At 45.0% G+C, this 25582-nt stretch overlaps 1 protein-coding gene across 1 annotated transcript in view; it reads right to left on the bottom strand.

Moving 5' to 3' along the window:
- The window catches only part of LOC147451218 (formin-like protein 14), a 56327-nt gene extending 33968 nt beyond the window's left edge, over positions 1–22359 (bottom strand). The window contains exons 1-7 of the mRNA XM_086520182.1: positions 22204–22359; positions 21742–22002; positions 20961–21664; positions 20284–20505; positions 18938–20208; positions 18707–18833; positions 18554–18625 (exon numbers count right to left, since the gene is read on the bottom strand). Coding sequence (XP_086376308.1) covers positions 18554–18625; positions 18707–18833; positions 18938–20208; positions 20284–20505; positions 20961–21664; positions 21742–21814 — 2469 coding nt within the window. The 5' untranslated portion in view covers positions 21815–22002; positions 22204–22359. The remainder of the gene's footprint in view (positions 1–18553; positions 18626–18706; positions 18834–18937; positions 20209–20283; positions 20506–20960; positions 21665–21741; positions 22003–22203) is intronic.
- Positions 22360–25582: the final 3223 nt, after the last annotated feature.

Raw genomic sequence — 25582 nt, 5'->3', positions numbered from 1 at the left:
TCATTGATCACTCGACTCTCGAGTCTAGACTCTTGAGTTTACGACTCTACCTACTACATAGCCCTTTGTACTTTTTGTTGTCCTTGAGGCCTCAGGCTTGTCCTAAGTCCTTTAGGCTTTTGTGGCATGCACTTCTCATTTTGTATCCATCGATCATCGATGTTTTATTAGCACATTTCAACCTATATGACTCGTGTTCTTTGGTCTATTTAGTGTAAATTTATGGTCAAAGTGATGCTCTATGTGTGTGGCATGTGTGTAGGTCAAAAAATGCCAAAAAAACTCTGTTTTTTTTTGCCGTTCCGACCCAGTCTCCGTTTCCTGACTTTTGCCGTCCCGTCCCCGTTCCCAACCCAGTTCCCGACCCCGACCCGCCGTCCCATGTAACTATGGTCGTTAGCCATGATGGCGAAAAGTTCCGCGCGCGCAGAGTGCACAAGAGGCCAGGGCGGGAGAGTGGGAGAGAGTGGAGCGCTGGCTGCAAACGTTCTATGAAAAGCATCGTTTGCTGTTGGTTTACGCTTTGGTTTTTTTTTTTTTGTGAAAGGGTGTGTTCACATAGGCCTTTAATTATTGGATATGGGCGGCCAACTTAACTCAAGCACATGGCCGGGTATTTTTTTAATGAAAAGCTTGTGTTGATTTAAGTGACTTGCTGCCTTCATAAAAACTGCCCGGCGTAAGAAGTCCAGCGTGGCTTGAAATTGCTGATGCTTGGAAATTTTGCTACCGCTTGGTGAATCATCGCTTGGAGCATGTGACGCTTGGGAGAGGATGCGACGCGAGAAGTCTCCAGCGAAAGGGTGCACTCAGCCAACGTTTCAAAATTCCCGTCAAAGGGTGCTCACACGAAGGGGTACTCAGATGAAAGAGTACGCACTCGAGCTTGAAAACTGAGTACATCTCTTCGAATAGACCCATGCAATTTCACAAGCATGACCGGTACGCTTACACATAGCCATGCTGTTGTCTCTTGTCTTGTGTAGTATTTATAACACTAGAACAGAAGGAAATTTAGATTACCTCATACTGGTTTGTATGTATTCCATCTTTCTTCTCCTTCCATGCAACTCCACGAAGGGGGGGAGAGGGTAGCGGCCAGGGTGAGAGGCTCACAACCTTCGAGTCCCGAGAAATATTTGCTTTGATACCACTGTAAGGATCTAGGTACTAATTCTTACTTAAGTACTTTTACTCGTGATTAAGACTTAAGAAACTTGAACTGATCTCAGAAACAAGACTCAGAAGACTCTATGTTTGATTGATTGATTGACTGCCTCAAACCGAGTTCAATAGGATCCTTATATAGGAGGCAAAGAGACACAAATATAAAGACACGTCTCATGGTGAAGAGACGAGACTTTAGACGTAAAGACACATCCTTTCGACGAAGAGCTGCAACATTGGGCGAAGAGTCACACCCATAGAGCGAAAGGGTGTGACCAGTCGTCAAAGGAGTGTGGCTTTTGGCGAAGAGGCACATCTTTTGGGCGAAGGGGTGTGACATCCAAGTGTAGGGGTCCTCCTTGGCATGGCACTTTGTGTTTCTACAACTAGGAGTGTATGTAATACTGCAACATAGTCACAATCATGACAGTAAAGATGGAGGCTGAACGGTTTGCCAATCCTCATTGGTCTCTACAACGTTGAAATCACAACAAACAACCAACGAATCCACAATAGGCAATACATTTACAATCTGCTACCAAAACTCGGCTCTTTGCCGAGTTGAAGAGAGGACATAGATGCACATCACACCAACTTGAGAATCATCAATCTCTAGAGTAATCCAAATCGCTCTACATGTACCAAGGTCCAAAGTACCATGGTCACGTACACAATGGCATCAATGGGGTCCCACAAAAATGCATACACCACTGCTAGAATGCTATTGTCAAATCACAATTTCCCAAAATATATGAGAATCCCCTAGGTAACAACTTGCAACACCTACGATAATTGTCTATATATAACTTGCGTGAAACCGGCCTGTTCAATCCAAAAAGGGCGGTAGACTTTACTTCAAACCTTGATTTAGCTTTCACCCATTATTAGTCGTCTATTCTACCTGTAATTTTAAGACACAACAAAGGGGAGAGGGATACAGGCTGCTAGATTGCACCTGTATGAGTAGACCGACACCAGATTGGCCCCTAACTTAGGCGTCCCTTTCGGTATTTCTTTATTGTTTAAAAGAGGGAATAAACGCAGTGGTTCCCTACAAGCTGCCCCACACAAACTTGGCTGAATTTCAACTGTTCCGGCCCGATTTCGGCAACATAACTATACTAGGATCCTTCACAGTCAGTATTCCCACGCATTGAATGACCTTCCCGACACATACGGGCACTTTGCAAAACCTGGCGAGAATCTGCAGCATGCTGAATTCTCTGTTTTCAGCCCCGAAAATGCGCCAGATCACCTGTACAGCGGTCCCCTCGCGTCCCCGAACCTCCTGGGGGTATTAGGGACCATTTAGGGCCAAAACCCTAAACCTGCAAAAATACACAGCATGCTGTAATTTACTGTTTCGGGCTCCGTTTCGCGTGCCAATCGCATCCGTAGCAAGTCCTCAAGCTCCCGCACCTGTAGGGCTACTTGCCCTTTGAATCGGACGAGATTTCTCGCGTGAAACCTCTCCGAATTCACCTGTACCTGCGGGGAATTAGCCGCTAGCTAATCCAGTACCTGTGCAAGAGGCTCTTGCCTCGGCAATCGCGCATGACCCCACACAACTATCCATTGGTCAATTGAAAAGCCCACTAGAGGGGCATAACATACTGCCATAGAGGAGAGAGAGGGCAGTGCGTAGCGTCCAGGGCATCACTCCTGGCACCGCACTATACATAGGAGGGAAAGCAAGCACTCCATAGCTCTTAACCTGTGACAAAATCTGAAAATGAGCCTCTCCCAGCTTCAAATTCAGCGCCACTTCTTGTTGCATGAGGAAAGTGCACCAGAAGGTGCCACTTGGCACATTTACAAGCATTTTCCTGTTTCGGGGTTGCCGCCTAAAAATCTCCCAACCGGTTGCCCAGTTGCCTTCACGACAGAGTAAGAAAATGTTCTCCTTGTCATTCCGGAGGTAATGATGCAAACACATTTTCAGGTCCCAAAATAGCAGTTCCCTAAATTTTAGGAGATGCTGCCATTGTATCTTTCTAGGTCTTCTGACCCCCTTTGTACACTGCAGCCACACCCAAAACTGAAATGTAGCCTCTGTAGCAAAGGATTCCACTTTGGCTAGTCAATGACCCCACTTTGGCTAACCATAGTCTTTGTCCAACCTTAGTGCTCTCTTGCCCTCAGGCCTGGACTCCCTCTGGACAGTTCCACACTAGCTATGCAATGCAAGGCAGTTAGATTTCCCGAGGGGTGTTTCCAAAAAGTGAAAGTAAATAGATAATAAGAAAGAAATCAACAAAAAGGATAGATAGTAGTCACACGCTGGTGACATTGCGCTCCTGCAGAAGAATTATATTCATATCTCAATCTACATGATCTCTACAAAGCAAATTCAATATGGGACCACTGATGTTAGTATGATGCAAGCCATTCACATTCAAAGTCACAATATGTAAATCCATGTGTCAACAATGATGAATCTGAAATCTTAAAGGCATTCATCAATCATGTCAACATGTCACATGTCACAAGACAAGCACCACGTGCCAATAGAAAAGAACAGACTGAACACACTTTTAGCACTTCAATAACAACTGAACTGAGAGAGAGAGAGAGAGAGAGACGACACGCGACACAGAGTGGCGGAATTCCACCCTAGAGAGTAATGGCCCCAAACCTTGGCGCCCCTTTCGGTATTTCTTTATATTGCATCAACACAGTACAAGCCGGTACTCCAGACTCTGCACCTTCTCCAGGAAGCATGCCAGAGAATGAGCCCTAACCTCATATTCAAAGGCCCTAGGCCCCAAAAGCAGTTTACAGTAAAAAGCCTTCAAACTCAAAAGCATCTAGTCCAAAAGCAAAGCCAAAAAGCTGCCAACGTAAATCACGGAAATTTGTACAACCTGCCACATCAACAGTCCGCGCAAAACGTAGAAATCCGTACAACATGCCACGTCATCAACCAGCTTCGCAATTCTTGTGTGTGTGTGTGTGTGTGTGTGTGTGTCCTGCTTTATTTTAATTTATATACCTATGAATCCTGTAACAAACTGCTTACGTGTCAAACTGCTTACGTGTCAAAGCCTAAAGAATGAAGCCAACTTACAGATGTGGCCGAGGGGCCTAAACCCTAATTTCTGCCAGACACCCTAACTGCCTAAACCCTCATTTTTGCTAGAAACCCTAACTGTTGAAACCCTAATTTTGGAAACCCTAACCCTAAAACTTGCAAACCCTAATTCTAGAAACCCTAAGAAGAACAAGTAACAGAAGAAGGAGTCCTACCAACTTATGGGGACCCCGTCCGATGGGGCCCCAAGTGACATAAAGACATTAAAAATAAAGCAAAACACACTCAAAAGACTTTGTACATCAAAATATGATGACGTGGCACCCATACGGACGTTCCGCAATTCGCGGCGGATTTTTAGGGAAATCCCGAAATTTTAGGAAAGTGTTTTTTGGGGTCAGCTTTTCATATTTGATGCTTTTAGACGTTGGGACTTTAAATATGAGCCTTGGGGGCCCTCTCTGGCACTCTTCAGCGCGCAGATTGCACAGCAGGTGCTCCTCGGCTATTGTACTTTGCGAATCAACAGTAATATAAAGAAATACCGAAAGGGGCGCCAAGCTTTGGGACCAATACTCACTGGGGTGGAATTCTACCACTCTGTGTTGCGTGTCGTCTCTCTCTATTTCAGTTCAGTTGTTATTTGAAGTGCTTAAAGTTGTTCCGTTATTTCTTTTCTAATGGCACGTGGTGCCCGTCTTGTGACAGTGGTATCAGAGCATCACGCGTGTGCTTTTCTGAAAGCATACCGGTCCTACAAAATTATTAGGGAAAGCTCTCTTTATTAGGGAAAGAGGTACATTATTAGGGAAAGCTCTCTTTCAGGCTTCATCTCTATTCGTAACCTCTTCTATACTAGGCTTAGAGCAAAGGGTTATCCCTCCCCCTTGTTGAAAGCTTGCTTTCTCTACCTCTCTTATGATCTAAGACCCTCTCTCCTTCAAAAACAGCCAATTACCAAACCTTCTCCTACCATCATCAAGATTCCTTTCTCACCTCTAATCCGCCATCTCAACTTATCTCGTTCCATTAACCAACCCCTCACTAATCTGCTCAAAACCAGCACGGACCTCGCACACTTGCCTAGACCTTTGATATGTTGGATGAATGCGCCTAATCTCGGAACCCTTCTCTCTAAACCTCCTTCTCCTTTTTCTTTCCCGTTTCAATCCCCGAAACCCCCCCCCCCCCCCCAAAGGAATTCCACCCGTAATTGACAAATCCTTACCATAGCTAATTGTGGCCTCATTTATACAACCTCTCTAGCAGCCCCCCCCCCCCCCCCCCCCCCCCCCCCCCAAAAGGAATTACACCCAAATTTGACTATAACCTGAATTCAGTTAGCTTTGGCCTCATGTATATATGCAGCCCCTATAAACTCCACCCATTCCCTAAGCTAAGTCAAATTCCCCCCCTTTTTTTACTAGTCCCTTTCCTGTACAATCTTCCACTCCTTTAAATGCCCCATTAACTCTCCACTTTTCCCCCCTTTTTTGTAAGTACCCACTTTAGGTGAGCAATAACTTGTCTTTAAGTTAGCCTCTCCATCTTCAAAAGAGATACCATTACAGTTTTTTGAGCCACACCACACCTCACTATTTATACCTCCTCCATATCCTCCTTTATGTTTGCACCACTGATGAGCTAATGAAAGCGAAACGCGTTTGGTGTATAAACCTGTCTCTCTTCCCCCTTCCCCCTTCCCCCCCCCCCCCCCCCCCAAAAAAAAAACTCGCATCGTTTCTTCTCCTCATCCTCTTCCAACTTGTTGCTTAAGCAAGATTTCGCTCGCTAAGTCGATTTGCTTTTAAAGCTAAGAAATACCGAAAGGGGCGCCAAGGTTTGGGGCCAATACTCTCTGGGATGGAATTCTGCCACTCCGTGTCGCGTGTCGTCTCTGTCTATTTCAGTTCAGTTGTTATTTGAAGTGCTTAAAGTTGTTCCGTCTGTTCTTTTCTATTGGCACGTGGTGTCCGTCTTGTGACAAATTGTCACAAACGGGAGCGCATAACAATATAAAATATACTCGGATAAATAGAATTTATCACTTAATACTGAAGCCAAAGGATATAGAGAGAAATAAATAGAGAGAGAGAGAGAGAGAGAGAAGATCGACACAGTACTTGGGACCAAAAGATGGGCTGGTCCCCCCCCTTAAAGAGTATTCTTTATTAGGGAGAATCTTTTTACAAGCACAAGAACCGGAGAAAACCCTTCCATTCTAAATCTCTGACTCGATGATCGTTCCTTCCCGTAAGGGAAATCCGAGAGAAGAGCTCTCAATCCTTTTTCCGTCTGTACTCAGAGTCGAGACTCCACAGACAACTTCCGAATTCCGTTCTCAGAATTCCAAAGCGTAGGCCGAAGCCTTATCGCTTCTCCTTCACGATGAAGTACCTGCAAACACACGCAAACACGCGACAACAATTCGTATTCTGGCGGCAGAGTCTTCTCTTGTTGGCGCTGGCAACCTCCCTTTAGTGAGGGCATGTGGTGCTTTTATAGCTCCTTCACCACGGCACGAATAGCTGCTCGCAGAGAGATCGCGGCCGTTTTTTTTTTTTTCTTTTTTTTTTCCTGTTCTACCCGAAATAGAGAGAGAGAATTCGCTGGCTGGTTTTGTTACTTTATTTTTTAAGTGGCTGCCCACTTATTAAGTGGACGGCCGGCATATTTTTAAAATTGGTCTGAACCTGCCCAAAAACGCAATAAAACCTTATAAGTTAAAATCAATGCTTTCACAGCACTTCCCAGGCGTCCCTGGATGCAACCACATGCACGAATGCAATGCAAACATAGATTCCTCGCGGGAAAGCGTCTGCTCTTCTAGAAAAACTCGTTAAAATATTACGCTTTTTAAGAAAAGCTTCTGAGAACCCATATTTATTCTTGTGCTTGCGTCTTTACGCGTATTCCTCGTTTCCAGTTCGGATTTCCTCGCGACTATGGATATCCCCTTTCCGATGCATCCGTCACCCACCTTGTGACGCATCAGGAATACCCATCACCTAGTCTTCTCCTACCGAACTTACGGTACAATCTCCTTCACGATGCTCTCTATCACCCATCCTATGACGCATCAGAGATGTCCGTTCCCGGATGGTCGGATACTTTTTCCAGATGCTCCCTGTCACCCATCCGATGTGCCGCATCAGAAGTACCCGTTCTTGGTGGCCTTACAGATATTCCCGTTCACAGTGCTCCCGTCATTACTTTGATGAAGCACTAGGAATACTCTGTACTCGGATGTCTCCAGTGAGAAAAACCCTTTCACTTAAAATTCCAATAATTCATTTAGAATTAGTTTCTTGGTGTTCCAAGCGAGAAAACCCTCTCACTTATAAATCCAATAATTCATTTAGAATTATTTTTCTGTCAGATAAAGCCAATTTAGCAACATCCCTCTCACTAATAAACAGTTGTCCTCAACTGTAGAGGTCCAACTGAATTGCCAGGGAGAAACCGGAAAGATTCCAAATCTTGCTCAATGGTGAGTTGAGCTAGTCCTTTCTCAAAAGAGAACTTAAAAATTTAATTAAACAAAAATTCAATAATTCAATACTTACCTTACCGGTTCATGTCTTTCCTCTAGAACCTCGAGGATATCCTTCACCTTTCATTAAAGTTACGAGCCATGTAAGAACTCGTCATTCGCGTCTTTCCAACAAATTGGAAGTTTCCTCATCCGAGAATCTATTAACTCAATTCCACCTTCTCAATTCCGAGAAGAATAAACCTCCTAGAAATCAATCGACGTCTATGTCCTTGCGCATAACCTTGCGCTATTAGTCCTGAGGATATTAAACCTCTTGTGTCCTTCCGCATAGGGCATGTCGAGAGCATTAAGCTCATGTGAATCTTCCTATGGCAGAACAAGTGTGTCATCTTACCAAAGTAAGTTCTTATTCTGGGCCTTTGCTTTGGGTAGGCCAATTGTTCTGATCCAAAGTTTCCTTATCTAAGACTTTGTTAACTTGATTCTGTCTTCTCAAATTCAAGAAGAATAATCTTCCTAGAAATCAATCTAGGTATTTGTCCTTGCGCATAATCCTACGTTGTTAGTCCAGAGGGTATTAAACCTCTTGTGTCCTCCCACATAGGGAATGCCCAAGTCATAGAGCATTAAGTTCAATGTCTTTCTTCCACAATTTGCGATCACCTTAAAGAAGGTTCTTGTTCCAGGCCGTCGCTCAACGTAGGCGGACGGCTCCAGTCCGAAGATTCCTTGTGCAAGGCGCACTTCCTTCCAATCTTTTCCTCTTTGCAAGCATCAATGACGCCTTGCAAAATCTCACGCACATAGGATTCTAGCCATAGCATTTTCTGAACGTACGTTCAAACCTAGTTCAAAATAGAGCGAACCTTCTTTGATTCTCAGGGATGTTCTCCCATATGTAATTCTTACCATTTTGAAACGGTTGGCGAATTATATTCTTACGAACAGAATAGTTCGAATTTATTCCAGCAGCGTGTAAATACTACTTGACCTGCTCATGGAGAAACATATACCGCAACCAAAAGTTGCTACTGTAATGGTAAAAGCACATAGCGTACTCAATGATGAACGACCATCAAAAAACCTCTTCTCCGTAGAGAAACTCAAATTCCTTCTACCGAACACATCTCAAATAGAGATTCTCGTGTCTGAGTATCCTTGTGCACAAAAAGGCGCTCAAGAGAGTATAACAAACTCTCGTCCAGTTCCTTGGTATAGGTCTGCATCTTCGTGTGTTATCCATGTACCCAAGGGTGTACATAAGTTTCAGTGAGCCTGGGAATTTACCTTCCCTTCGTAAGATCCTTAGAGAGAAGACGCTTAACCTGACGATCCCTTGGCTCAATCTTAGAGCAAAACCCGCTCATCAAATAAACTAGGATTTCAATCCTTGGATTCCTCGAGCACACGCCGTAGTCGTCACTTGTTCCTTCCCTCATAAAGAGAGTATTCCTTCCCTTGTGCGAAAAGCACTACCATATCTTCCCTTACCGGGTAGGGGGTGTGGGCTTAAAGAGTACTCAAGCTTCATGAAAGCTTTTCTTTGCTTGAAAGCTCAGAATGGTTCCTTCATAATTTCCTACCCGCAGTAGCAGGTAATCTGTTGGAGAACTACTGGATACCAGATCAATCATGGACCTTCTGGATGGTTAAGCAAAGCAGTTCATCATATAAAACAATCTTCTGACTCAACCTTACTCTCATAAACACTCGAGAGTGATTGTCCTGGTTAGACACGTGCATATCTCGTGCATAAAAGCAATACGCAATTTATGAGTTCCTCAAAGATTTAACTTTGATCAAAGACCTGCCCTCTCACTTAAAGTTTGAGGGTCTTCTATTCAAAAACTTAGGAGTTAGATTGAATTCCCTTACTCCAAACTTTCTCCGGATAGCAACGTATCCTTCGAGGAGAGGTAACAAAAATTCATTGTTTCTGTGCTCAATGGTTCCCGTCCCACTACGGGGATTGGATTCTATGTACACTAAGGTGTACACTTTCAGCTTTTATTGCTCACTCTACCATCTGCTGCAAAGTATTTTGCAGATGCGTCTACAAAATTCGGGCAAAAGTCCTTCGTTGAATTTCTTAATCTTTCCTTCCTCGAAGAGAGTCAAGAGTGGAGCTACCTTGGCGAGAGTGAACCACTACTTGCTTGGAATAACTCGTGTTCCTATTGGGCAAACCGACCCCAATCTTCTTGGATGTCTTCCTCAAAGAGTAGAGGAAAAAAATTTGTTGAAAAATTCAGCCTTGAATTGAATCCAAGTCTTGTTGTAAGTTCCTTGCAGAGCTTTGGTATACCACCAAGTACTTGCAATCCCCTTGAGGTGTTTAATCACATGCCTCATGTAACAAATTGCTGACGTGTCAAAGCCTAAAGAATGGAGCCAACTTACAGATGCCGGCCGAGGGGCCTAAACCCTAAGAAGAACAAGCAGTAGAAGAAGTGTCACAGAGTGAGGACGTGGTTGCCCCAGTGCAGAAAACCCTAACCCTAATTTCTGCCAGAAACCCTAATTCTGAAAACCCTAACTGCTGAAACCCTAATTCTGGAAACCCTAACCCTAAAACCTGCAAACCCTAATTTCTGCAAGAAACCCTAATTGCTCCAAACCCTAATTCTGAAAACCCTAACCCTAAAACCTGCAACCCTAATTTCTGCCAAAAACCCTAACCCTAACCCTAAGGTAGCAGACAAATTCCGAAAATTGCGCTGACATGATGATGTGGCAGGCTGTACGGATTTCCGTAAATTGCGCTGGCAGCTTTTTGGCTTTGCTTTTGAACTAGAAGCTTTTGAGTTTTAAAGGCTTTTTTTACTATAACTGCTTTTCAGGCCAAGGGCCTTTAAATATGAGGCTAGGGCTCATTCTCTGGCATGCTTCCTGGAGAAGGTGCAGAGTCTGGAGTACCGGCTTGTACTTTGATGATGCAATATAAAGAAATACCGAAAGGGGCGCCAAGGTTTGGGGCCAATACTCTCTGGGGTGGAATTCCGCCACTCCGTGTCGCGTGTCGTCTCTCTCTCTCTCTCTCTCTCTCAGTTCAGTTGTTATTGAAGTGCGAAGAGTTTGTTCAGTCTGTTCTTTTCTATTGGCACGTGGTGCCCGCCGTGTGACAGTGGTATCAGAGCATCAGGCGTGTGCTTTTCTGAAAGCATACCGGTCCTACAAAAGAGCAGACAGAGCTTTATTCGAGGATATCTTCGCCCTCCAACCCGGACTTATTAAAGAGCAGACACAGCTTTATTCGAGGATATCTGCGCCAGCCAACCCGGACTGATTAGCCAATCCCACCCTTACTTCATCGCGCATCGGGCGCGCTCCCGTCTTCACCGCAGTGTCTTACAGGGCATAAGCCAATTAAGATCACTTGCAAGAGAAGGATCCAGATTTGTTTCAAGTCACTGTTTTTCTCAAAAGCAGTGCTATGCAGATGTTGATTTCTACAGCTACCAAGCAGCATACTCCAAGTACTTGGCAAGCTTTCAAGAAAAAATTTTGCCCGAAGTTATATGGTTTCTGACATCTTCCTTCAGAGTGCAACTTCTGGCAGAGTGGGGTATCCTGAAATGCTTGCCATGGAAACCCTAGCAGATTATAACTTGAAGTTTCTCGACATCTCCCAGTAGATGTCTCTTCACGAGTAGATGAACTTGGAGAGCGAGTGTGATTGCTATCATGGGACTACCATCACTGCCAAAGAAACACTGTTTGTCCAAGAGCTGATGGACCATGCTGTGCTCGGCTACAACCTTATGGAAGAAACCTAACCCTAATTTTTGGTGCAGGTTTCAGGATGGAAAGTCAGTCGACTTTTCGAGCTCGACTGATGTCGAGATTGCTTTTGAAGTTTGAGTTCTGTTTGAGCTTGTTTGGTGATCCTGTTTGGAATTTGTTTGAAATGGATGGTATCTGTTTTGAACCTGTTTTGGTGCCGATTTGAATTGTTTGACTCTGGTTTGATACTGGTTTCAATGATTGGTGATTTTACTCCCGGGTGGAGAAGTGGTAAATACTGTTTTGGTATTGTTTGAACCTCGGAACGACGCAAGCCGATGCCTGGGGAGCGTTTCGTTGTATGTTTGAAAACCTCCGAACGACGCAGGCAGATGCCTGGGGAGCGTTTGGTTGTATGCTTGTAAAATAATTGTTGGTGTGACTCTCGGCCTGGACCTGGATGGTTATGCGGGAGGAGTATTAAGAAGTCTGAGCAGTGGTTACTCTCAGCACCTCCAAACGACGCATGCTGCGGTCTGGGGGGCGTTTGGTTGTAAAAGGCCTCTATATCTCCCGGCCCGGACCTTTTTAGGTTATGCCGAAGGAGTGATGAGGGAGTCGTTGAATATCTCCCGGCCCGGACCTTGTTAGGTTATGCGGGAGGAGTGTTCATCGGCGGCTTTATGTTTCTATGTCTTGTAACATACATATGTGAGCATTTGTGTTGCATTGTGATGTGCCAACCACTGAATATTCCTAATTGGATGAGATTGCCTGGGTATGTAATTTTAGTGCATCAAGACACCCAAGGAAGATCAGTACGGTCTGGGTGTGATGGCTATTTTACTACGGCGGAATATCAAGAGTTCCGATTTGGACGAAAGGAGAAGCTAACTCCTTGATCAAAACAGCCGATAGGAGCAGCTAACTCCTTGATCAAAAGAGCAGAAAGGAGAAGCTAACTCCTTAATAAAAAGAGTAAACTGATTGTCCCTCGGAATGTCCCTCGGAAATTTTTTAGCTAACTTGAGTTGTTTTGTAGATATGCTGTAATCGCGTCGCGATTACTCTCTTTCAAGAAGGGGAGATGTAACAAACTGCTGACGTGTCAAAGCCTAAAGAATGGAGCCAACTTACAGATGCCGGCCGAGGGGCCTAAACCCTAAGAAGAACAAGCAGTAGAAGAAGTGTCACATAGTGAGGACGTGGTTGCCCGAGTGCAGAAAACCCTAACCCTAATTTCTGCCAGAAACCCTAATTCTGAAAACCCTAACCCTAAAACCTGCAACCCTAATTTCTGCCAAAAACCCTAACCCGAACCCTAAGGCAACAGACAAATTCCAAAAATTGCGCTGACATGATGACGTTGCAGGCTGTACTGATTTCCGTAAATTGCGCTGGCAGCTTTTTGGCTTTGCTTTTGAACCAGAAACTTTTGAGTTTTAAAGGCTTTTTTACTATAACTGCTTTTCAGGCCAAGGGCCTTTAAATATGAGGCTAGGGCTCATTCTCTGGCATGCTTCCTGGAGAAGGTGCAAAGTCTAGAGTACCGGCTTGTACTTTGATGATGCAATATAAAGAAATACCGAAAGGGGCGCCAAGGTTTGGGGCCAATACTCTCTAGGGTGGAATTCCGCCACTCCGTATCCCCTGTCGTCTCTCTCTCTCTCTCTCTCTCTCTCTCTCTCTCTCTCTCTCTCTCTCTCTCTCTCTCTCTCTCTCTCTCTCTCTCTCTCTCTCAGTTCAGTTGGTATTGAAGTGCGAAGAGTTTGTTCAGTCTGTTCTTTTCTATTGGCACGTGGTGCCCGCCTTGTGACACCTCATCTTCCACGCTTTTTCAGAAATTGCCGTGTGCAAAGGCAACTTCAAACTTGTCGAATCAAAGCAGTAGCTTTCGGGGCATCTTCCCTTCCGTCAAAAGTATCAAACTTGACTGGAAGTGTTCCTAGGTCTAGAGACCTTCTTCATATCCTTCTCGAAATGACGGGATTTCATGGCTATAGTTCTGGATTGACGTTCATGGATATTTTCTGGATTCTGAAGAATCTCCACCATTCCGCTCCTTGGATTCTCTAGGTTCTTGAGCATCATGCTCTTGTCGCCTTCTCAGAGAATCCCAAGCCTTGTGTCGACTTCTTGCAGAGAGAAAAAAAAATTCCAACTCTGCGAGCTTTTCCTTGCAGAACTTAGGGTTCCGCCTGCTTACTTCTCTCTTCGCTTGTCATGGCTTCTTCCCGTATCTTCCCAGAGTCGTCCTCCTTTACAGAGAAAGAGAGGAGACCATGCTCTGATACCACTGTCACAAACGGGAGCGCATAACAATATAAAATATACTCAGATAAATAGAATTTATCACTTAATACTGAAGCCAAAGGATATAGAGAGAAATAAATAGAGAGAGAAAGAGAGAAGATCGACACAGTACTGGGACCAGAAGATGGGCAAGTCCCCCCCCTTAAAGAGTATTCTTTATTAGGGAGAATCTTTTTACAAGCACAAGAATCGGAGAAAACCCCTCCATTCTAAATCTCTGTCTCAATGGTCGTTCCTTCCCGTAAGGGAAATCCGAGAGACGAGCTCTCAATCCTTGTTCCGTCTGTACTCAGAGTCGAGACTCCACAGACAATTTCCAAATTCCATTCCTGGAATTCCCAAGCGTAGGCCGAAGCCTTCTCGCTTCTCCTTCGCGATGAAGTACCTGCAAACACACACGCAAACACGCGACAACAATTCGTATTGCGAATCCACAATAGATACCTATCGCTCTTGCGCGGGAAAAGCGACTGCCGTGCTTCGTAGTCTCGCGATCTCTCGCGTCTTCTGGCGGCAGAGTCTTCTCTTGCTGGCGCTGGCAACCTCCCTTTAGTGAGGGCATGTGGTGCTTTTTTAGCTCCTTCAGCACGGCACGAATAGCTGCTCGCGGAGAGATCGCGGCCGTTTTTTTTTTTTTTTTTTTTCCTGTTCTACCCGAAATGGGGAGAGAGAATTTGCTGGCTGGTTTTGTTGCTTTATTTTCTAAGTGGCTGCCCACTTATTAAGTGGACGGCCGGCATATTTTTAAAATTGGTCTGAACCTGCCCAAAAACTCAATAAAACCTTATAAGTTAAAATCAATGCTTTCACAGCACTTCCCAGGCATCCCTGGATGCAACCACATGCACGAATGCAATGCAAACATAGATTCCTCGCGGGAAAGCGTCTGCTCTTCCCGAAAAACTTGTTAAAATGTTCCGCTTTTTAAGAAAAGCTTCTCAGAACCCATCTTTATTCTTGTGCTTGCGTCTTTACGCGTATTCCTCTGATTTCCTCTCGACTATGGATATCCCCTTTCCGATGCATCCGTCACCCACCTTGTGACGCATCAGGAATACCCATCACCTAGTCCTTTCCTACCGAACTTACGGTACAATCCCCTTCACGATGCTCTATGTCACCCATCCTATGACGCATCAGAGATGTCCATTCCCGGATGGTCGGATACTTCTTCCCGATGCTCCCTGTCACCCATCCGATGTGACGCATCAGAAGTACCCGTTCTTGGTGGCCTTACAGATATTCCCATTCACAGTGCTCCCGTCATTACTTTGATGACGCACTAGGAATACTTTGTCCAGTAAACCCTCTCACTTAAAATTCCAATAATTCATTTAGAATTAGTTTCTTGGTGTTCCAAGTGAGAAAACCCTCACTTATAAATCCAATAATTCATTTAGAATTATTTTTCTGTCAGATTAAGCCAATTTAGCAACACAAATCCACGATAAGCCCAGATTCACCCTTGAAGGAAAGTGCAAGGTATAGACCCATGGTAGTCACCCACAAGACAATATAACCATCAGCTCCACCATGCATAGTATTGACTAAATACCACGACATCCCCACTAACGTCGTCAGTGCCCAATAGTGGGTGTAGAACTAGTAGTTGCAAATTCTAAGGCTATTTCAGATGCAAAACTTTGGCATGCACGTTTTGGGTATCTAAATTTTGCCAGTTTGCTGTATTTGTAGAAATCTGATATGGTTTCTTCTTTGCCACCTCTTGAAGCACTTGCCAAACATATTTGTGAAGGCTGTATTTTGGGTAAGATGCAGCGTTCGAAGTTTCCAAAGGATGGTTCGGTTAGGGCCACATACCATTTGCAGCTTATACATAGTGATGTTTCTGGGTCCATGCAAACTCCGTCTTTGGGCAATTACCTTTACTTCGTGACTTCCATTGATGATTACTCTAGGCATGCATGGGTGTATCCGCTTAAAGCTAAGTCCGAAGTGTTTATGTGCTTCAAACAATTTTTGGCTATGGCTGAAAATGTCTCGAAATGTACTATGGGTACCCTCCGTTCCGATCGAGGGGGGGGAGTATATGTCTCACGAATTTAATGCATTTCTAGCAAGTCACGGAATAAAACACCAATGTACAGTGCCGTATAGCGACGTATACACCTCAACAAAATGGTGTTGCTGAGAGGAAAAACATGTCACTTTACGGAAAATGGCATATTGTATGGTCAAAAGTCGAGCTTTGCCGCATTCGTTTAGGCTTGAGGCCATCATGTGTGCCACTTATGTACTTAACAGGTGTCCTACGAAAGCTTTGCAGTCTGACTCCATATGAAGCATGGCATAATAGAAAGCCTTCTATTGCGCACATGCGTGTTTTTGGTTGTTTGGCATATGCTTTGGTGCCACAAACGCAACACAGAAAATTGGATGATAATCCGATCTAAAAATATCTCAACCGGTTGCTCAATTGACTTAGCGGCAGAGTAATAAAATGTTCCCCTTGTCAATCTGAAGCTAATGACGCATAAACTTTTGTGGCCCAAAATAGCAATTCCCTAAATTTTAGGAGATGTTTTCATTGGACTGTCACTGGTCACCTGACCATTTTCCACCATTGGGACCACGTCCAAAAATGCAATATAGCCCAGTTCTCGGGTGATTTTCTCTTGGCAATGTGACTCCATTGAGTTAGTTTCCTAGTATCCACCAACTTGTTAAGTGCGGCGAGGGGACCTAAATGACTTTGAACTGAGCCTAGACACCCTTTTATTACTCCGATTCCAGTGCCGACCAACCTCTCGTCCGCGGGTGAAACTACAGTTTCACACTAGCCATACAATGTCCGGCCATTTGTAACTTCAAAAAGAGGGTCTCAAAAATTAAACGAAAATCATCGGAAAGAAACCAACAACGAAGGTTAGCAGTTGCCACATCCTCGTGACAATCCCCATCAACTCCTACAAGGAAACCAAGAGACTTGTGCCAATTGATGAGTGCACCACTAGCCAAGCAAAAGGTAGCTAGAGCATCTTGTAAACTGTCCAAAGTGTGTGTGTCACAACATGCAAAGAGTAAAGTGTCATCTAAATACTCCTAATCCAACAAATCTGGTAAGCCATCCAATGGCATAGAGAGACCTTGCAATTGTGGAGTCCTACCTCACAAATAGGGCAACATGGCCTTAACAAAAAACCAAAAACAAGTAAGGTGCCAAGGGGCATCGCTGCATCATGCGGCCATACGTAGCGCAGGTCGATTACGCAAGAGAAGAGTGCGCAGTGTCACAAACTACTGACGTGTCAAGCCACTAAAGAAAGGAGCCAGCATGCAGATCCCGATCGAGGAACCTAAACCCTAGAAGCATCAGAAAAAGTTTTACCAACTTGCAAAGTCTTGCCGAGTGGCCTATCTTTAAAGAAGAGTCCCACCAATTTATGGGACCCCCTTCGATGGGGCCCAAGTGACCTAAATAAATCAAGACCCACACCATAATCCCTTGGGTAAAGGCTTGATGATGTGGCAGACCTGTACCAAATTCCGCATATTGCGTTGACAGTGCCACGTGGCAGCATGTACATAGACTTCAACGTTTTGCGTTGTTGTTGATGACGTGGCAAGTATACGGATTCCGTGTTTTAAGTTCCACCCGCTTTTTTGGGCCCGATGCTTTTGTCATTTGAGTTTGTAGCTTTTCATGTAACTACTTTTCATGGCCAAGGGCCCTTTAAATATGAGCCAAGGCCTCATTCTCTGGCATGCTTCCTGGAGAAGGTGCAGAGTCTGGAGTATCGGCGTTGTACTGCCAACCTTTGGGGCCAGTGCTCTCTTGGAACTCCGCCACTCCCCATCGCGTGTCGTCTCTCTTTCAGTTCAGTTGTTATTTGAAGTGCTTAGAGTTGCTCAGTGTGTTCTTTTCCATTGGCACGTGGTGCGAACCCTGTGACACGCAGGGTCTCTCTCTCTCTCTCTCTCTCTCTCTCTCTCTCTCTCTCTCTCTCCTTTTTTTTTATAAAGAAGAGTTGCTATATACTGAGCACAGAGAGACTTCTAGAGATGCTCAAGAGAGCATGTCTTCTAGAAGAAGTACAAACTGTGGATGATCAGTGGCAGGGATGTATATACATCAAGGTGGAAACCAAGAAGAATGATGAATAAACCATCATGCAGGAGCATAATGCCCCGTAATCGTGCCTCTATCCATACTGAAAAGAATTGTAGTACGCGCCCAGAGTCGAAGAAACTGATATCTCCTCTCTGTTGCCCTAGAGAGGCCTGCTGAAGAATCCCATTGAAGGTATGCAAAAGCTTAGACCAAACTGCAGCCCAAGTAATGTACACATGGGAAGGACGACCACCCAGAACACCTCTCTCTCTCTCTCTCTCTCTCTCTCACACACACACACACACACACACACACACACACACACACACACACTCTAACCAAACATCAATACAAAGGTCAGCGTTTTCCATTTCCATCATGACTCTGAAAATGGAAGGCAAACTAATGAAGCTTTAGGTAACCCTTTATTCTTGATTCTATAGTCAACATTTAGTCTACCCTTTTTGAAACCTTTTGTTATTGCTTTCACAACAAACCTTACTTAATACATTTTTTTATGATGTTAGAAAAATGTACCATAAAGCCAATTATTATTGCAACCTTTACTTTCCTTCAATGTGATGTTTCTCCATTAAAACAAAAAACTCACACCAAAACTCTATAACTTTCCTTGCAAACATTCCAAGAATTAAAGCGGTGCTTTCAATCTGTAGTTAACTTTCAGCTTGGAGACAATCTTTTAATAATACATGTCAGCTTTTAAGAATTAGAGTGCAGTGATCCCACTTACCAGCACGTCAGGGAGCGGCATTTTAACCTTGGTAAGCATAATTTCAATGTTATTTGCTCTTCGCATTTCAATCTGCAACCATCGTGAGGCCCCACCTTTAGGTACAAACACTTGACCAGATACAGTGCATCACTAGAAGGAAGCAACTCATACCAAGTGAACTTTCTCTGGCCTTGACCCCAGTGAGGCTCGACGACCCCCTGGCCTTTCTGCGGCCACAGCTGTGGGAACAGCTGCAGAGAAGAGACTCGCCAACTCTGATGCATCAATCTCAGGACCCCTAAGAAATCAACTGGTATAGCATTAACGGGTGCAACAATAGATATTGACTCTGTGTAGTTCAACAGGGGAACTTGTCCTCATACACATGGATAATGAGCTTACCTTGCAACATCATCTGACTTTTGAGCCTCTGCCCATAGACTACCCTGGACTGCTCTAGTGACCTTTACCCAGTGGAATGGTTTCAGAGATGCCTTCTTGGCAGCTGCAGGTGGTGCCACTGGTGCAGATGAGGCTGTGGAAGCAGAGCCTTTTAAGTTTCCCAAGGGCGGTGCTGGTGGAGAAGGACCACCCTGAGCCCTACTTTGGGGACCTCGTCCACCTGGAGGCGGAGGTGGTGCACTAGGTCCCTTGCCTCCTGGAGGTGGGGGAGGAGGAGGACCTTTACTACCGGGTGGTGGGGGAGGAGCTGGAGGGCGCTTTGTACCTGGAGGAGGGGGGGGGTTAGGAGGACCTTTGACACCTGGAGGTGGGGGTGGTGCTGGAGGCCCTTTGGCACCTGAGGTGGGAGCTTTTGATCCTGGAGGTGGGGGAGGTGGAGGAGGAGCCTTTGTGGTTGATCCAGGAGGAGGCGGAGGTGGTGGAGGAGCTTTTGCGGTCGATCCAGGTGGAGGGGGAGGGGCAGGAGGGGCCTTTGATACAGGAGGCGGGGGCGGAGGAGGTGGTGCTGACGATGGAGCTGCAGGAGAACTGTTTGTTTTGGGGGGTGGGGGAGGTGCATTTGATGGAAGAGGGGGTGCTGGGGGAGCTTTTGAGACGGTGCTTGCTGAGAGAGATGGTGGTGGCGGTGGAGGTGCTCCTGTACTCCTTGAAAGCCCACCTGACAATGGTGGTGGCGGTGGTGGTGGTGGCGGCGGTGGTGCTCCAGTTGTTTGTGGATGCCCCATTGATGAGGATGGTAGAGGTGGTGGGGCCGGTGCAGCAGCTTTACTTAAAGCCTTGGGAGTGTTGTTCTCTCCAGAGAGAATTGGGGTTGCACCAACTCCTACGCTAGAAGCCACCATAGCACCATGAACAGAACGCAAAGGCAATTCTGGTTGGGCTGAAACTGTCTGCGATGGGTTTGAGAGATCTTCCACTAGTTGCTTCAAGCCGTCCAATCTCATAGGTTCTTTACCTTCCTGACCATCGATGCCCTCTTTGACCTTGTCACTTGAATCATTCCCTGTACTATCTGCAAATCCATTTGCTGAAGATATCTGCCGCAAAAAGCGAAGAGCTGCATCTCCCTTTTCATCATTCCAATCCATATTGCTGAAGAGTTCCTGTACTTTGGCAAATGCCTCAATCGGAAGCCCACCTTTCTCTTCTCCTCCAAGCATCGGCACTGGAACTTTGGGAGTACAAGAACTGTCCATGTCAGTGAATAGGACCTAACACAGACAACCATGTGCATCTGCATAAGTAGAGCTCGTATTAAATAATGTCATCATTTTGATGATACTTACTTCTCCCCGAAATTCCTTTGTGAATCGATCTTTTGCATCCCACAACACGTCTATGTCGTCTTTGCCAAGCATCAAAATATTTGATCTAATGAAGGCCGTGTTGAACATCACACGAAACATCATTTCTTCCCGCGTAAGATCAGCATTAACATGGATACATTCCAGCACAACATCACCTTGAACCCCACATTGGATGTCAATCTTGACAACATCACAATCGACCTGAAAGCGGAGGTAAGCAATTATTGCAATGCAAAATGGATGTTATATTACACCTAGGTGGATCTACACAACGAGTCCAAAGTCACTCTAAAGAGCAAGTTATAGATGCATCATAATATTCATCCATAAGACAATAAACCATCAGATCCATCATACGTGCTAGTCACTAAATATTGTGCAATAGTAGGCGTAGAAGAAGGCATCAATTGACGCAAATGCAGAGACGCAAACGCACCTGCATCCGCGTGCGCGCACTAACAAGCTTACATCAAGATTCGATACACAACCAAGATGTTGCCATCATGGACGCCTTCAATTAGAAACATACACCTTGACAAGCTAAAATCTTTTCCAAAATAACTTGAACTAAACATGTGGCAAGCAGTCTTATCCAAACAAACTGGATTCCCCATCACAACCCTTAGTGAGAACTGGAGGAGGAAAGGAATCCCAACCTGTCTGAGATATCGAACTGACTTCCTTTTCTTTGCCATGTTGAAAAGCATCCTTGTGGTGCGGTTCTCCTTGTCACGAGGATCTAGACCATAGACACGTACTATTGGTCGGCAACCTCCCTCTGCATCGAAACTCGGGACGACCCGAAGGATAAGACAATCAAGTGCAAGGGCTCGATCTGGGGGGGGCCACTCTGATGAAATGTTCCTTCGACTAATGTATTGAAGGTAACGAATCTGTGAAGGTATAGGATTCAAGGGAGTGAGCAATGGTAATAAGCCCCTGGGAGCTTCCCTATGAAGCAAATCTAGGGTCTTTTGTTCACCAGTGTGGAGTTTTCTGTATAAGAGAAAACCTGCTAGCATAAAAGCTAATGTAGGCCACCCACCCCTTTCACAATGAAGGAGCACAATGTTCTGGTGACCTTCTAATGAGATCCAGCTGTCGCCAGAACGCATGAAATGATGTATCATCTCCAGCGACAGAATGGGGCAGCCCTCGTACTGCCTAGGGTAGTCCATAACTGTCATGTCATATTGTGACAATATGTCTGTTAGCTGACTCTTCCGCTCCCCTTCTCGGAAATTAAACACGAGAAATGAAGAATCCGGGAACTGCTCATGCAACTGAGTGGCAATTTGCCGCATGTGGACTCTGTATATGTCATCATCAAGAACGTCTGTGGAGAAGCAGCTGTCAAAGACTGCAGAAAGAACAAACCAAATGTGTCAGCACATTGTCAAAGCCAAGCTTACTAATGAGCTAGTTGAAAGCCCCTACCATAAACGCGCTCAGTGATCTCTAAGAGCCCATCAGGCGGTTTTCTGTAGAAAAATCTACGGAACAGAGCCATGCCAGCATAGACTGAAAAGGCAAACTCAAGTGTTCTGGACAAATGCTATACTTCCCCAAGCACAGGGGTAAGTCCAGGGGTTGCAGCAGATTTTGACACGGCTACTGCTCGCGCCAGCTCTCGATTCAGTTCTAGCTATATTACAGCGACACCAACTCTTTGGAAAGGGATCCGAATTCGAGCGAAACCTGCAAGGGCAGCTGTGAATGTGAGGCAATCTTTCAAGTATTTTCCTTTCCTTCCTTAAAAACTTCAAGAGAACCGCATTTGGGAATTTGATCGAAGAAAATGTCGCAACCCGCTCTTGCGCTATGCTCTGTGGGTGGGTCGGAGCGGAGAGAGTGTGAGCGCATGTGGGTACGCTTGTCCGTGTGTGGGAGTGATCTTACCTGCGTCAATGATGACGATCTACGAAGCGGCGCCCAGCTAGGGAGTCAAACAGATCCACCATAGCCGAGTAGCAGAGAAAGTATATCTGCGTTGTGCGTGTAGAGAAACAGCCGGAGAGAGGGACAGGACTTCGGAGCGTTTTGTCAGAGAGAGAGAAGAGAGAGAGATGGAGGAGGTCGGTCCCACTAATCTGCCACGTGTCGAGATCACACGGCGCCACGTGTCGCAATCTGACTTGCTTGCCACGTGGTTTTAATTATTGGCTAGGCTGCTTGTCGGTCTCACGCTTTTGCAATGGCCATGAGCTCACTCAATTTCCATATGACCAAATGAGTTGCCCCCACTCTGCGAATGTCGTTCAACTTGCTTCTTAAGGCTGCCGCCATGTAGAGTTGTGAGATCCCCTTGGGCATGGAGACAAGGAGATGTGTGCTCACCAGTTTCCAAGTCAAGCAAGAGGCCCCTTGCCCAATGTCGCTCACAAAAAAGGCAAAGATGGGCATTAGCCAACCACAATTGTCTACGACGCAAAGATGATGTTGTGGTTGCACTCGATTTGAAGATTGATTGTCCATAACCTCAGCGACCGACCTTGGTGGATGCAACTTAAAGCAATCTCCAAACGCATGGCAATTTGCTCATCCAAGTTGGTTTGACCATTGGATGCACCAAACTTGGTGAAATGAACACGCATGGCGCTTAAAATATCAACCCAAACCTTGATACAAGAACGGTACAAAGATTGTTGTCTAGCAATGATTCACCTTGTTTGATCGATGGAAGGGTAACCATCCTACTTAAGCACCTATCACTTTTTTGAAGGAAGTAGAGGTGTGCCTTAGTATGGCCCTATATTGGCATGAGTTCCTTACGGTGAGTAAGGACATTACTTTTTTCTTTAACATTGCAACAGAACTTACCAAGGCACTATGGGATGTAGAATGTATATGGTAGCATGGACGTTATGCACAAGAAAAGGTTCTAGTGGGTCATGGAGAAGATCCATAGAAAATGAGAAGGTGGGAGTATGTGTTGCTCCCCTTCCCGAGTCGGGTCAACTTTCACCAGCCCACTCCTCAAAATAGCCAAACATAACTGGAAGGAGTTTTTGAAACCTGTTAAAAGATTCTTATGGAGGAACATCACTAAAGCCTTGTCGCCATGGCAATGGGCAAAGTGGGAAGTTATAGCTTGATTGGTGGTTCAAGGTGGCCTCATAATTCTCAACCCTGGTGTTCATGTTGAGGCCCTGTGTGCCAAGTTTGTGGTCTCAATCGCAAACAAGACCAATCTTGGGCTATCATGATCCAGGAGATGATCAACAAGGCAAAAGTTTTCTCTAAAGGTGGGCAGTGGAAAGAGATCGATGTGCACAACAAACTATTTGCCCCGAGGTGGTCTAGCTTGAGATTGGGTGGCATCACAGATGAGCTAGTGGATGGCATACGAATGAGTTGGTGCGAAATTGTAATAGGGCAACAAGGGTTTTGGAATGGGTGAATTGACCAGATACTTCTAGAGTCCATCTCGCGTTGGTCATCTTGGTTGTCTAAAGCCGCTGGTGTAATTTTGAACCCTTGTTGAAGAGAAGTTGCAAGAAGGTTGAACAATAAAGGACTCCAGTGGTTGATCCACTTTTGAGATAATAACAACAAGTGCTGGAAATTGTGTGACCAGTTGGCTGCCAGTTTCAACTCAATGGCATCGAGAGGCTACTTGTCAACAGCGATAGAAGGCATGGACAACGTTTTGATGCCGATCTAGGAATCTACTTTTGAGTGGAAAGCTTGGAAATGGCCCATGGGTGGCCATTTCTTTAAACCTCATACCACGGTTATTTACCAAAAATTAATGCCCGGGGCTATTTGGTTCGCCCCTTTGAACAAACAGTGGAAGAAACAATGGTTGAAATCTCGATGGGATGAGGCCATGAAGAACATTTGGAATCCACAATGGCCGTATTTTATGAAGGTATTGCTATGGAAGGTGTTGTGGGGGGCTTTGCCGATAGGCATTAAGATTCACGCACGTGGTATTGGATCCGATAGATGTTCATGGTGCAGATGGGCTAGCAAAGACCTTTTCATGGAATGCCCAGAAATTAGAGGCCTATCAGGGAAGGTGTGCAAATCGGTACAAAGAACGTGGAAATAGGAGTTTTCAAGAAGGATATGTGCCTTGGTGGGAAACAGTTTCGTAGCCCTGCACTTCTAATATGCTCGTAAATTGTCAAATATTGTTTCTTCAGTAATATATGGAAGGCTAGGAATTTTTGTGTCTTTGATAATGTCCTCTTTGTGGCTAGCTTCTCAGTCTTCAGAGATAGTGCAAGAAAGCAAGGAGTTCATATTTGTGTTAGAAAAAAGGCAAAGCTCGGATGATTGGCTTAGGGCGACCCTCGCCATCCACTCGAACCTTGCGGTGTGAAGGATTGGGCTATTGGTAATAGTACGTTAGTAGATACTTCTCTGATGTAACCATCTATCCCTCAAGACTCGGCATGAGCTTGAGGCTGATTTGTAATTTTTGGGTGGCATTCTAATACAATTGTGAGTTTTGCAAAATCAACCATTAATAGGCTACTTAGGGACCTCTCTTCTTAAGTAAGAAAAGAGAAACCAGACGCTCTGATACCAATGGCGTATGAATTTTGAGGATAGCGGAATTAAGAGAATTAAAGTGAGCATTTTTGTGAGATCACTTTGAGAACATAGAGGGTGAACTTATTTGATGGTAGCAACATAAACATAGTACTTAATTAACTTGTCATGAACAATACGTTTGCGAGAGAGAGAGAGAGAGAGAGAGAGAGAGAGAGAGAGAGAGAGAGAGTATTAGAGAACATGACAATAGTTGAGGACCAGATTTACTTGGAGCCGGTCCCCCCTCCAAAAGGCATTTGTATTATAGATTCTCCCATCAAGAGAGACTCGATACAATACAATCGTCTGATCCAAGCTGATGTGATTTTCTAATATGATAGTTTAATACACTCACATATTGTGAGTTTTGCAAAAAAAGGAGAAGAATAAACAGACGATCCAAAGAAAAATGAATCCAAAGCAAAATGTTAGAAATAAGAGGAAAAACAAGTGGCTTTTGCTATGTAGAGCAAAGACATGACTTTGCTTTAGTACTTGGAAACCGGTTGTATCATGGCCACTCCTCTTAAAGCGAGAGTAGGAACATGTATTCACTCTTTCAAATTTGTTTTGGAATTGTCAAACAAGTACCCACACATTTAATGTTTTTTTTTTGGAGGGGGTTTTTGGGGGGTGGGGGGAGACCACAGCCTATTAAATGAAGATCTAGCAGTCAGATCGAGGGCAACCGAGTGGAGTGCCAAAATCACGATGTGGTTGATCCGTTAAATGGGGT

This window comes from Adiantum capillus-veneris, chromosome 9 (genome assembly GCF_014529385.1).
Source record: "Adiantum capillus-veneris isolate H3 chromosome 9, ASM1452938v2, whole genome shotgun sequence".
In the NCBI taxonomy this organism is placed as follows: domain Eukaryota; kingdom Viridiplantae; phylum Streptophyta; class Polypodiopsida; order Polypodiales; family Pteridaceae; genus Adiantum; species Adiantum capillus-veneris.
The sequence above is the reverse complement of the archived record's forward strand: the minus strand, read 5'-3'. Positions and strand labels throughout refer to the sequence as shown.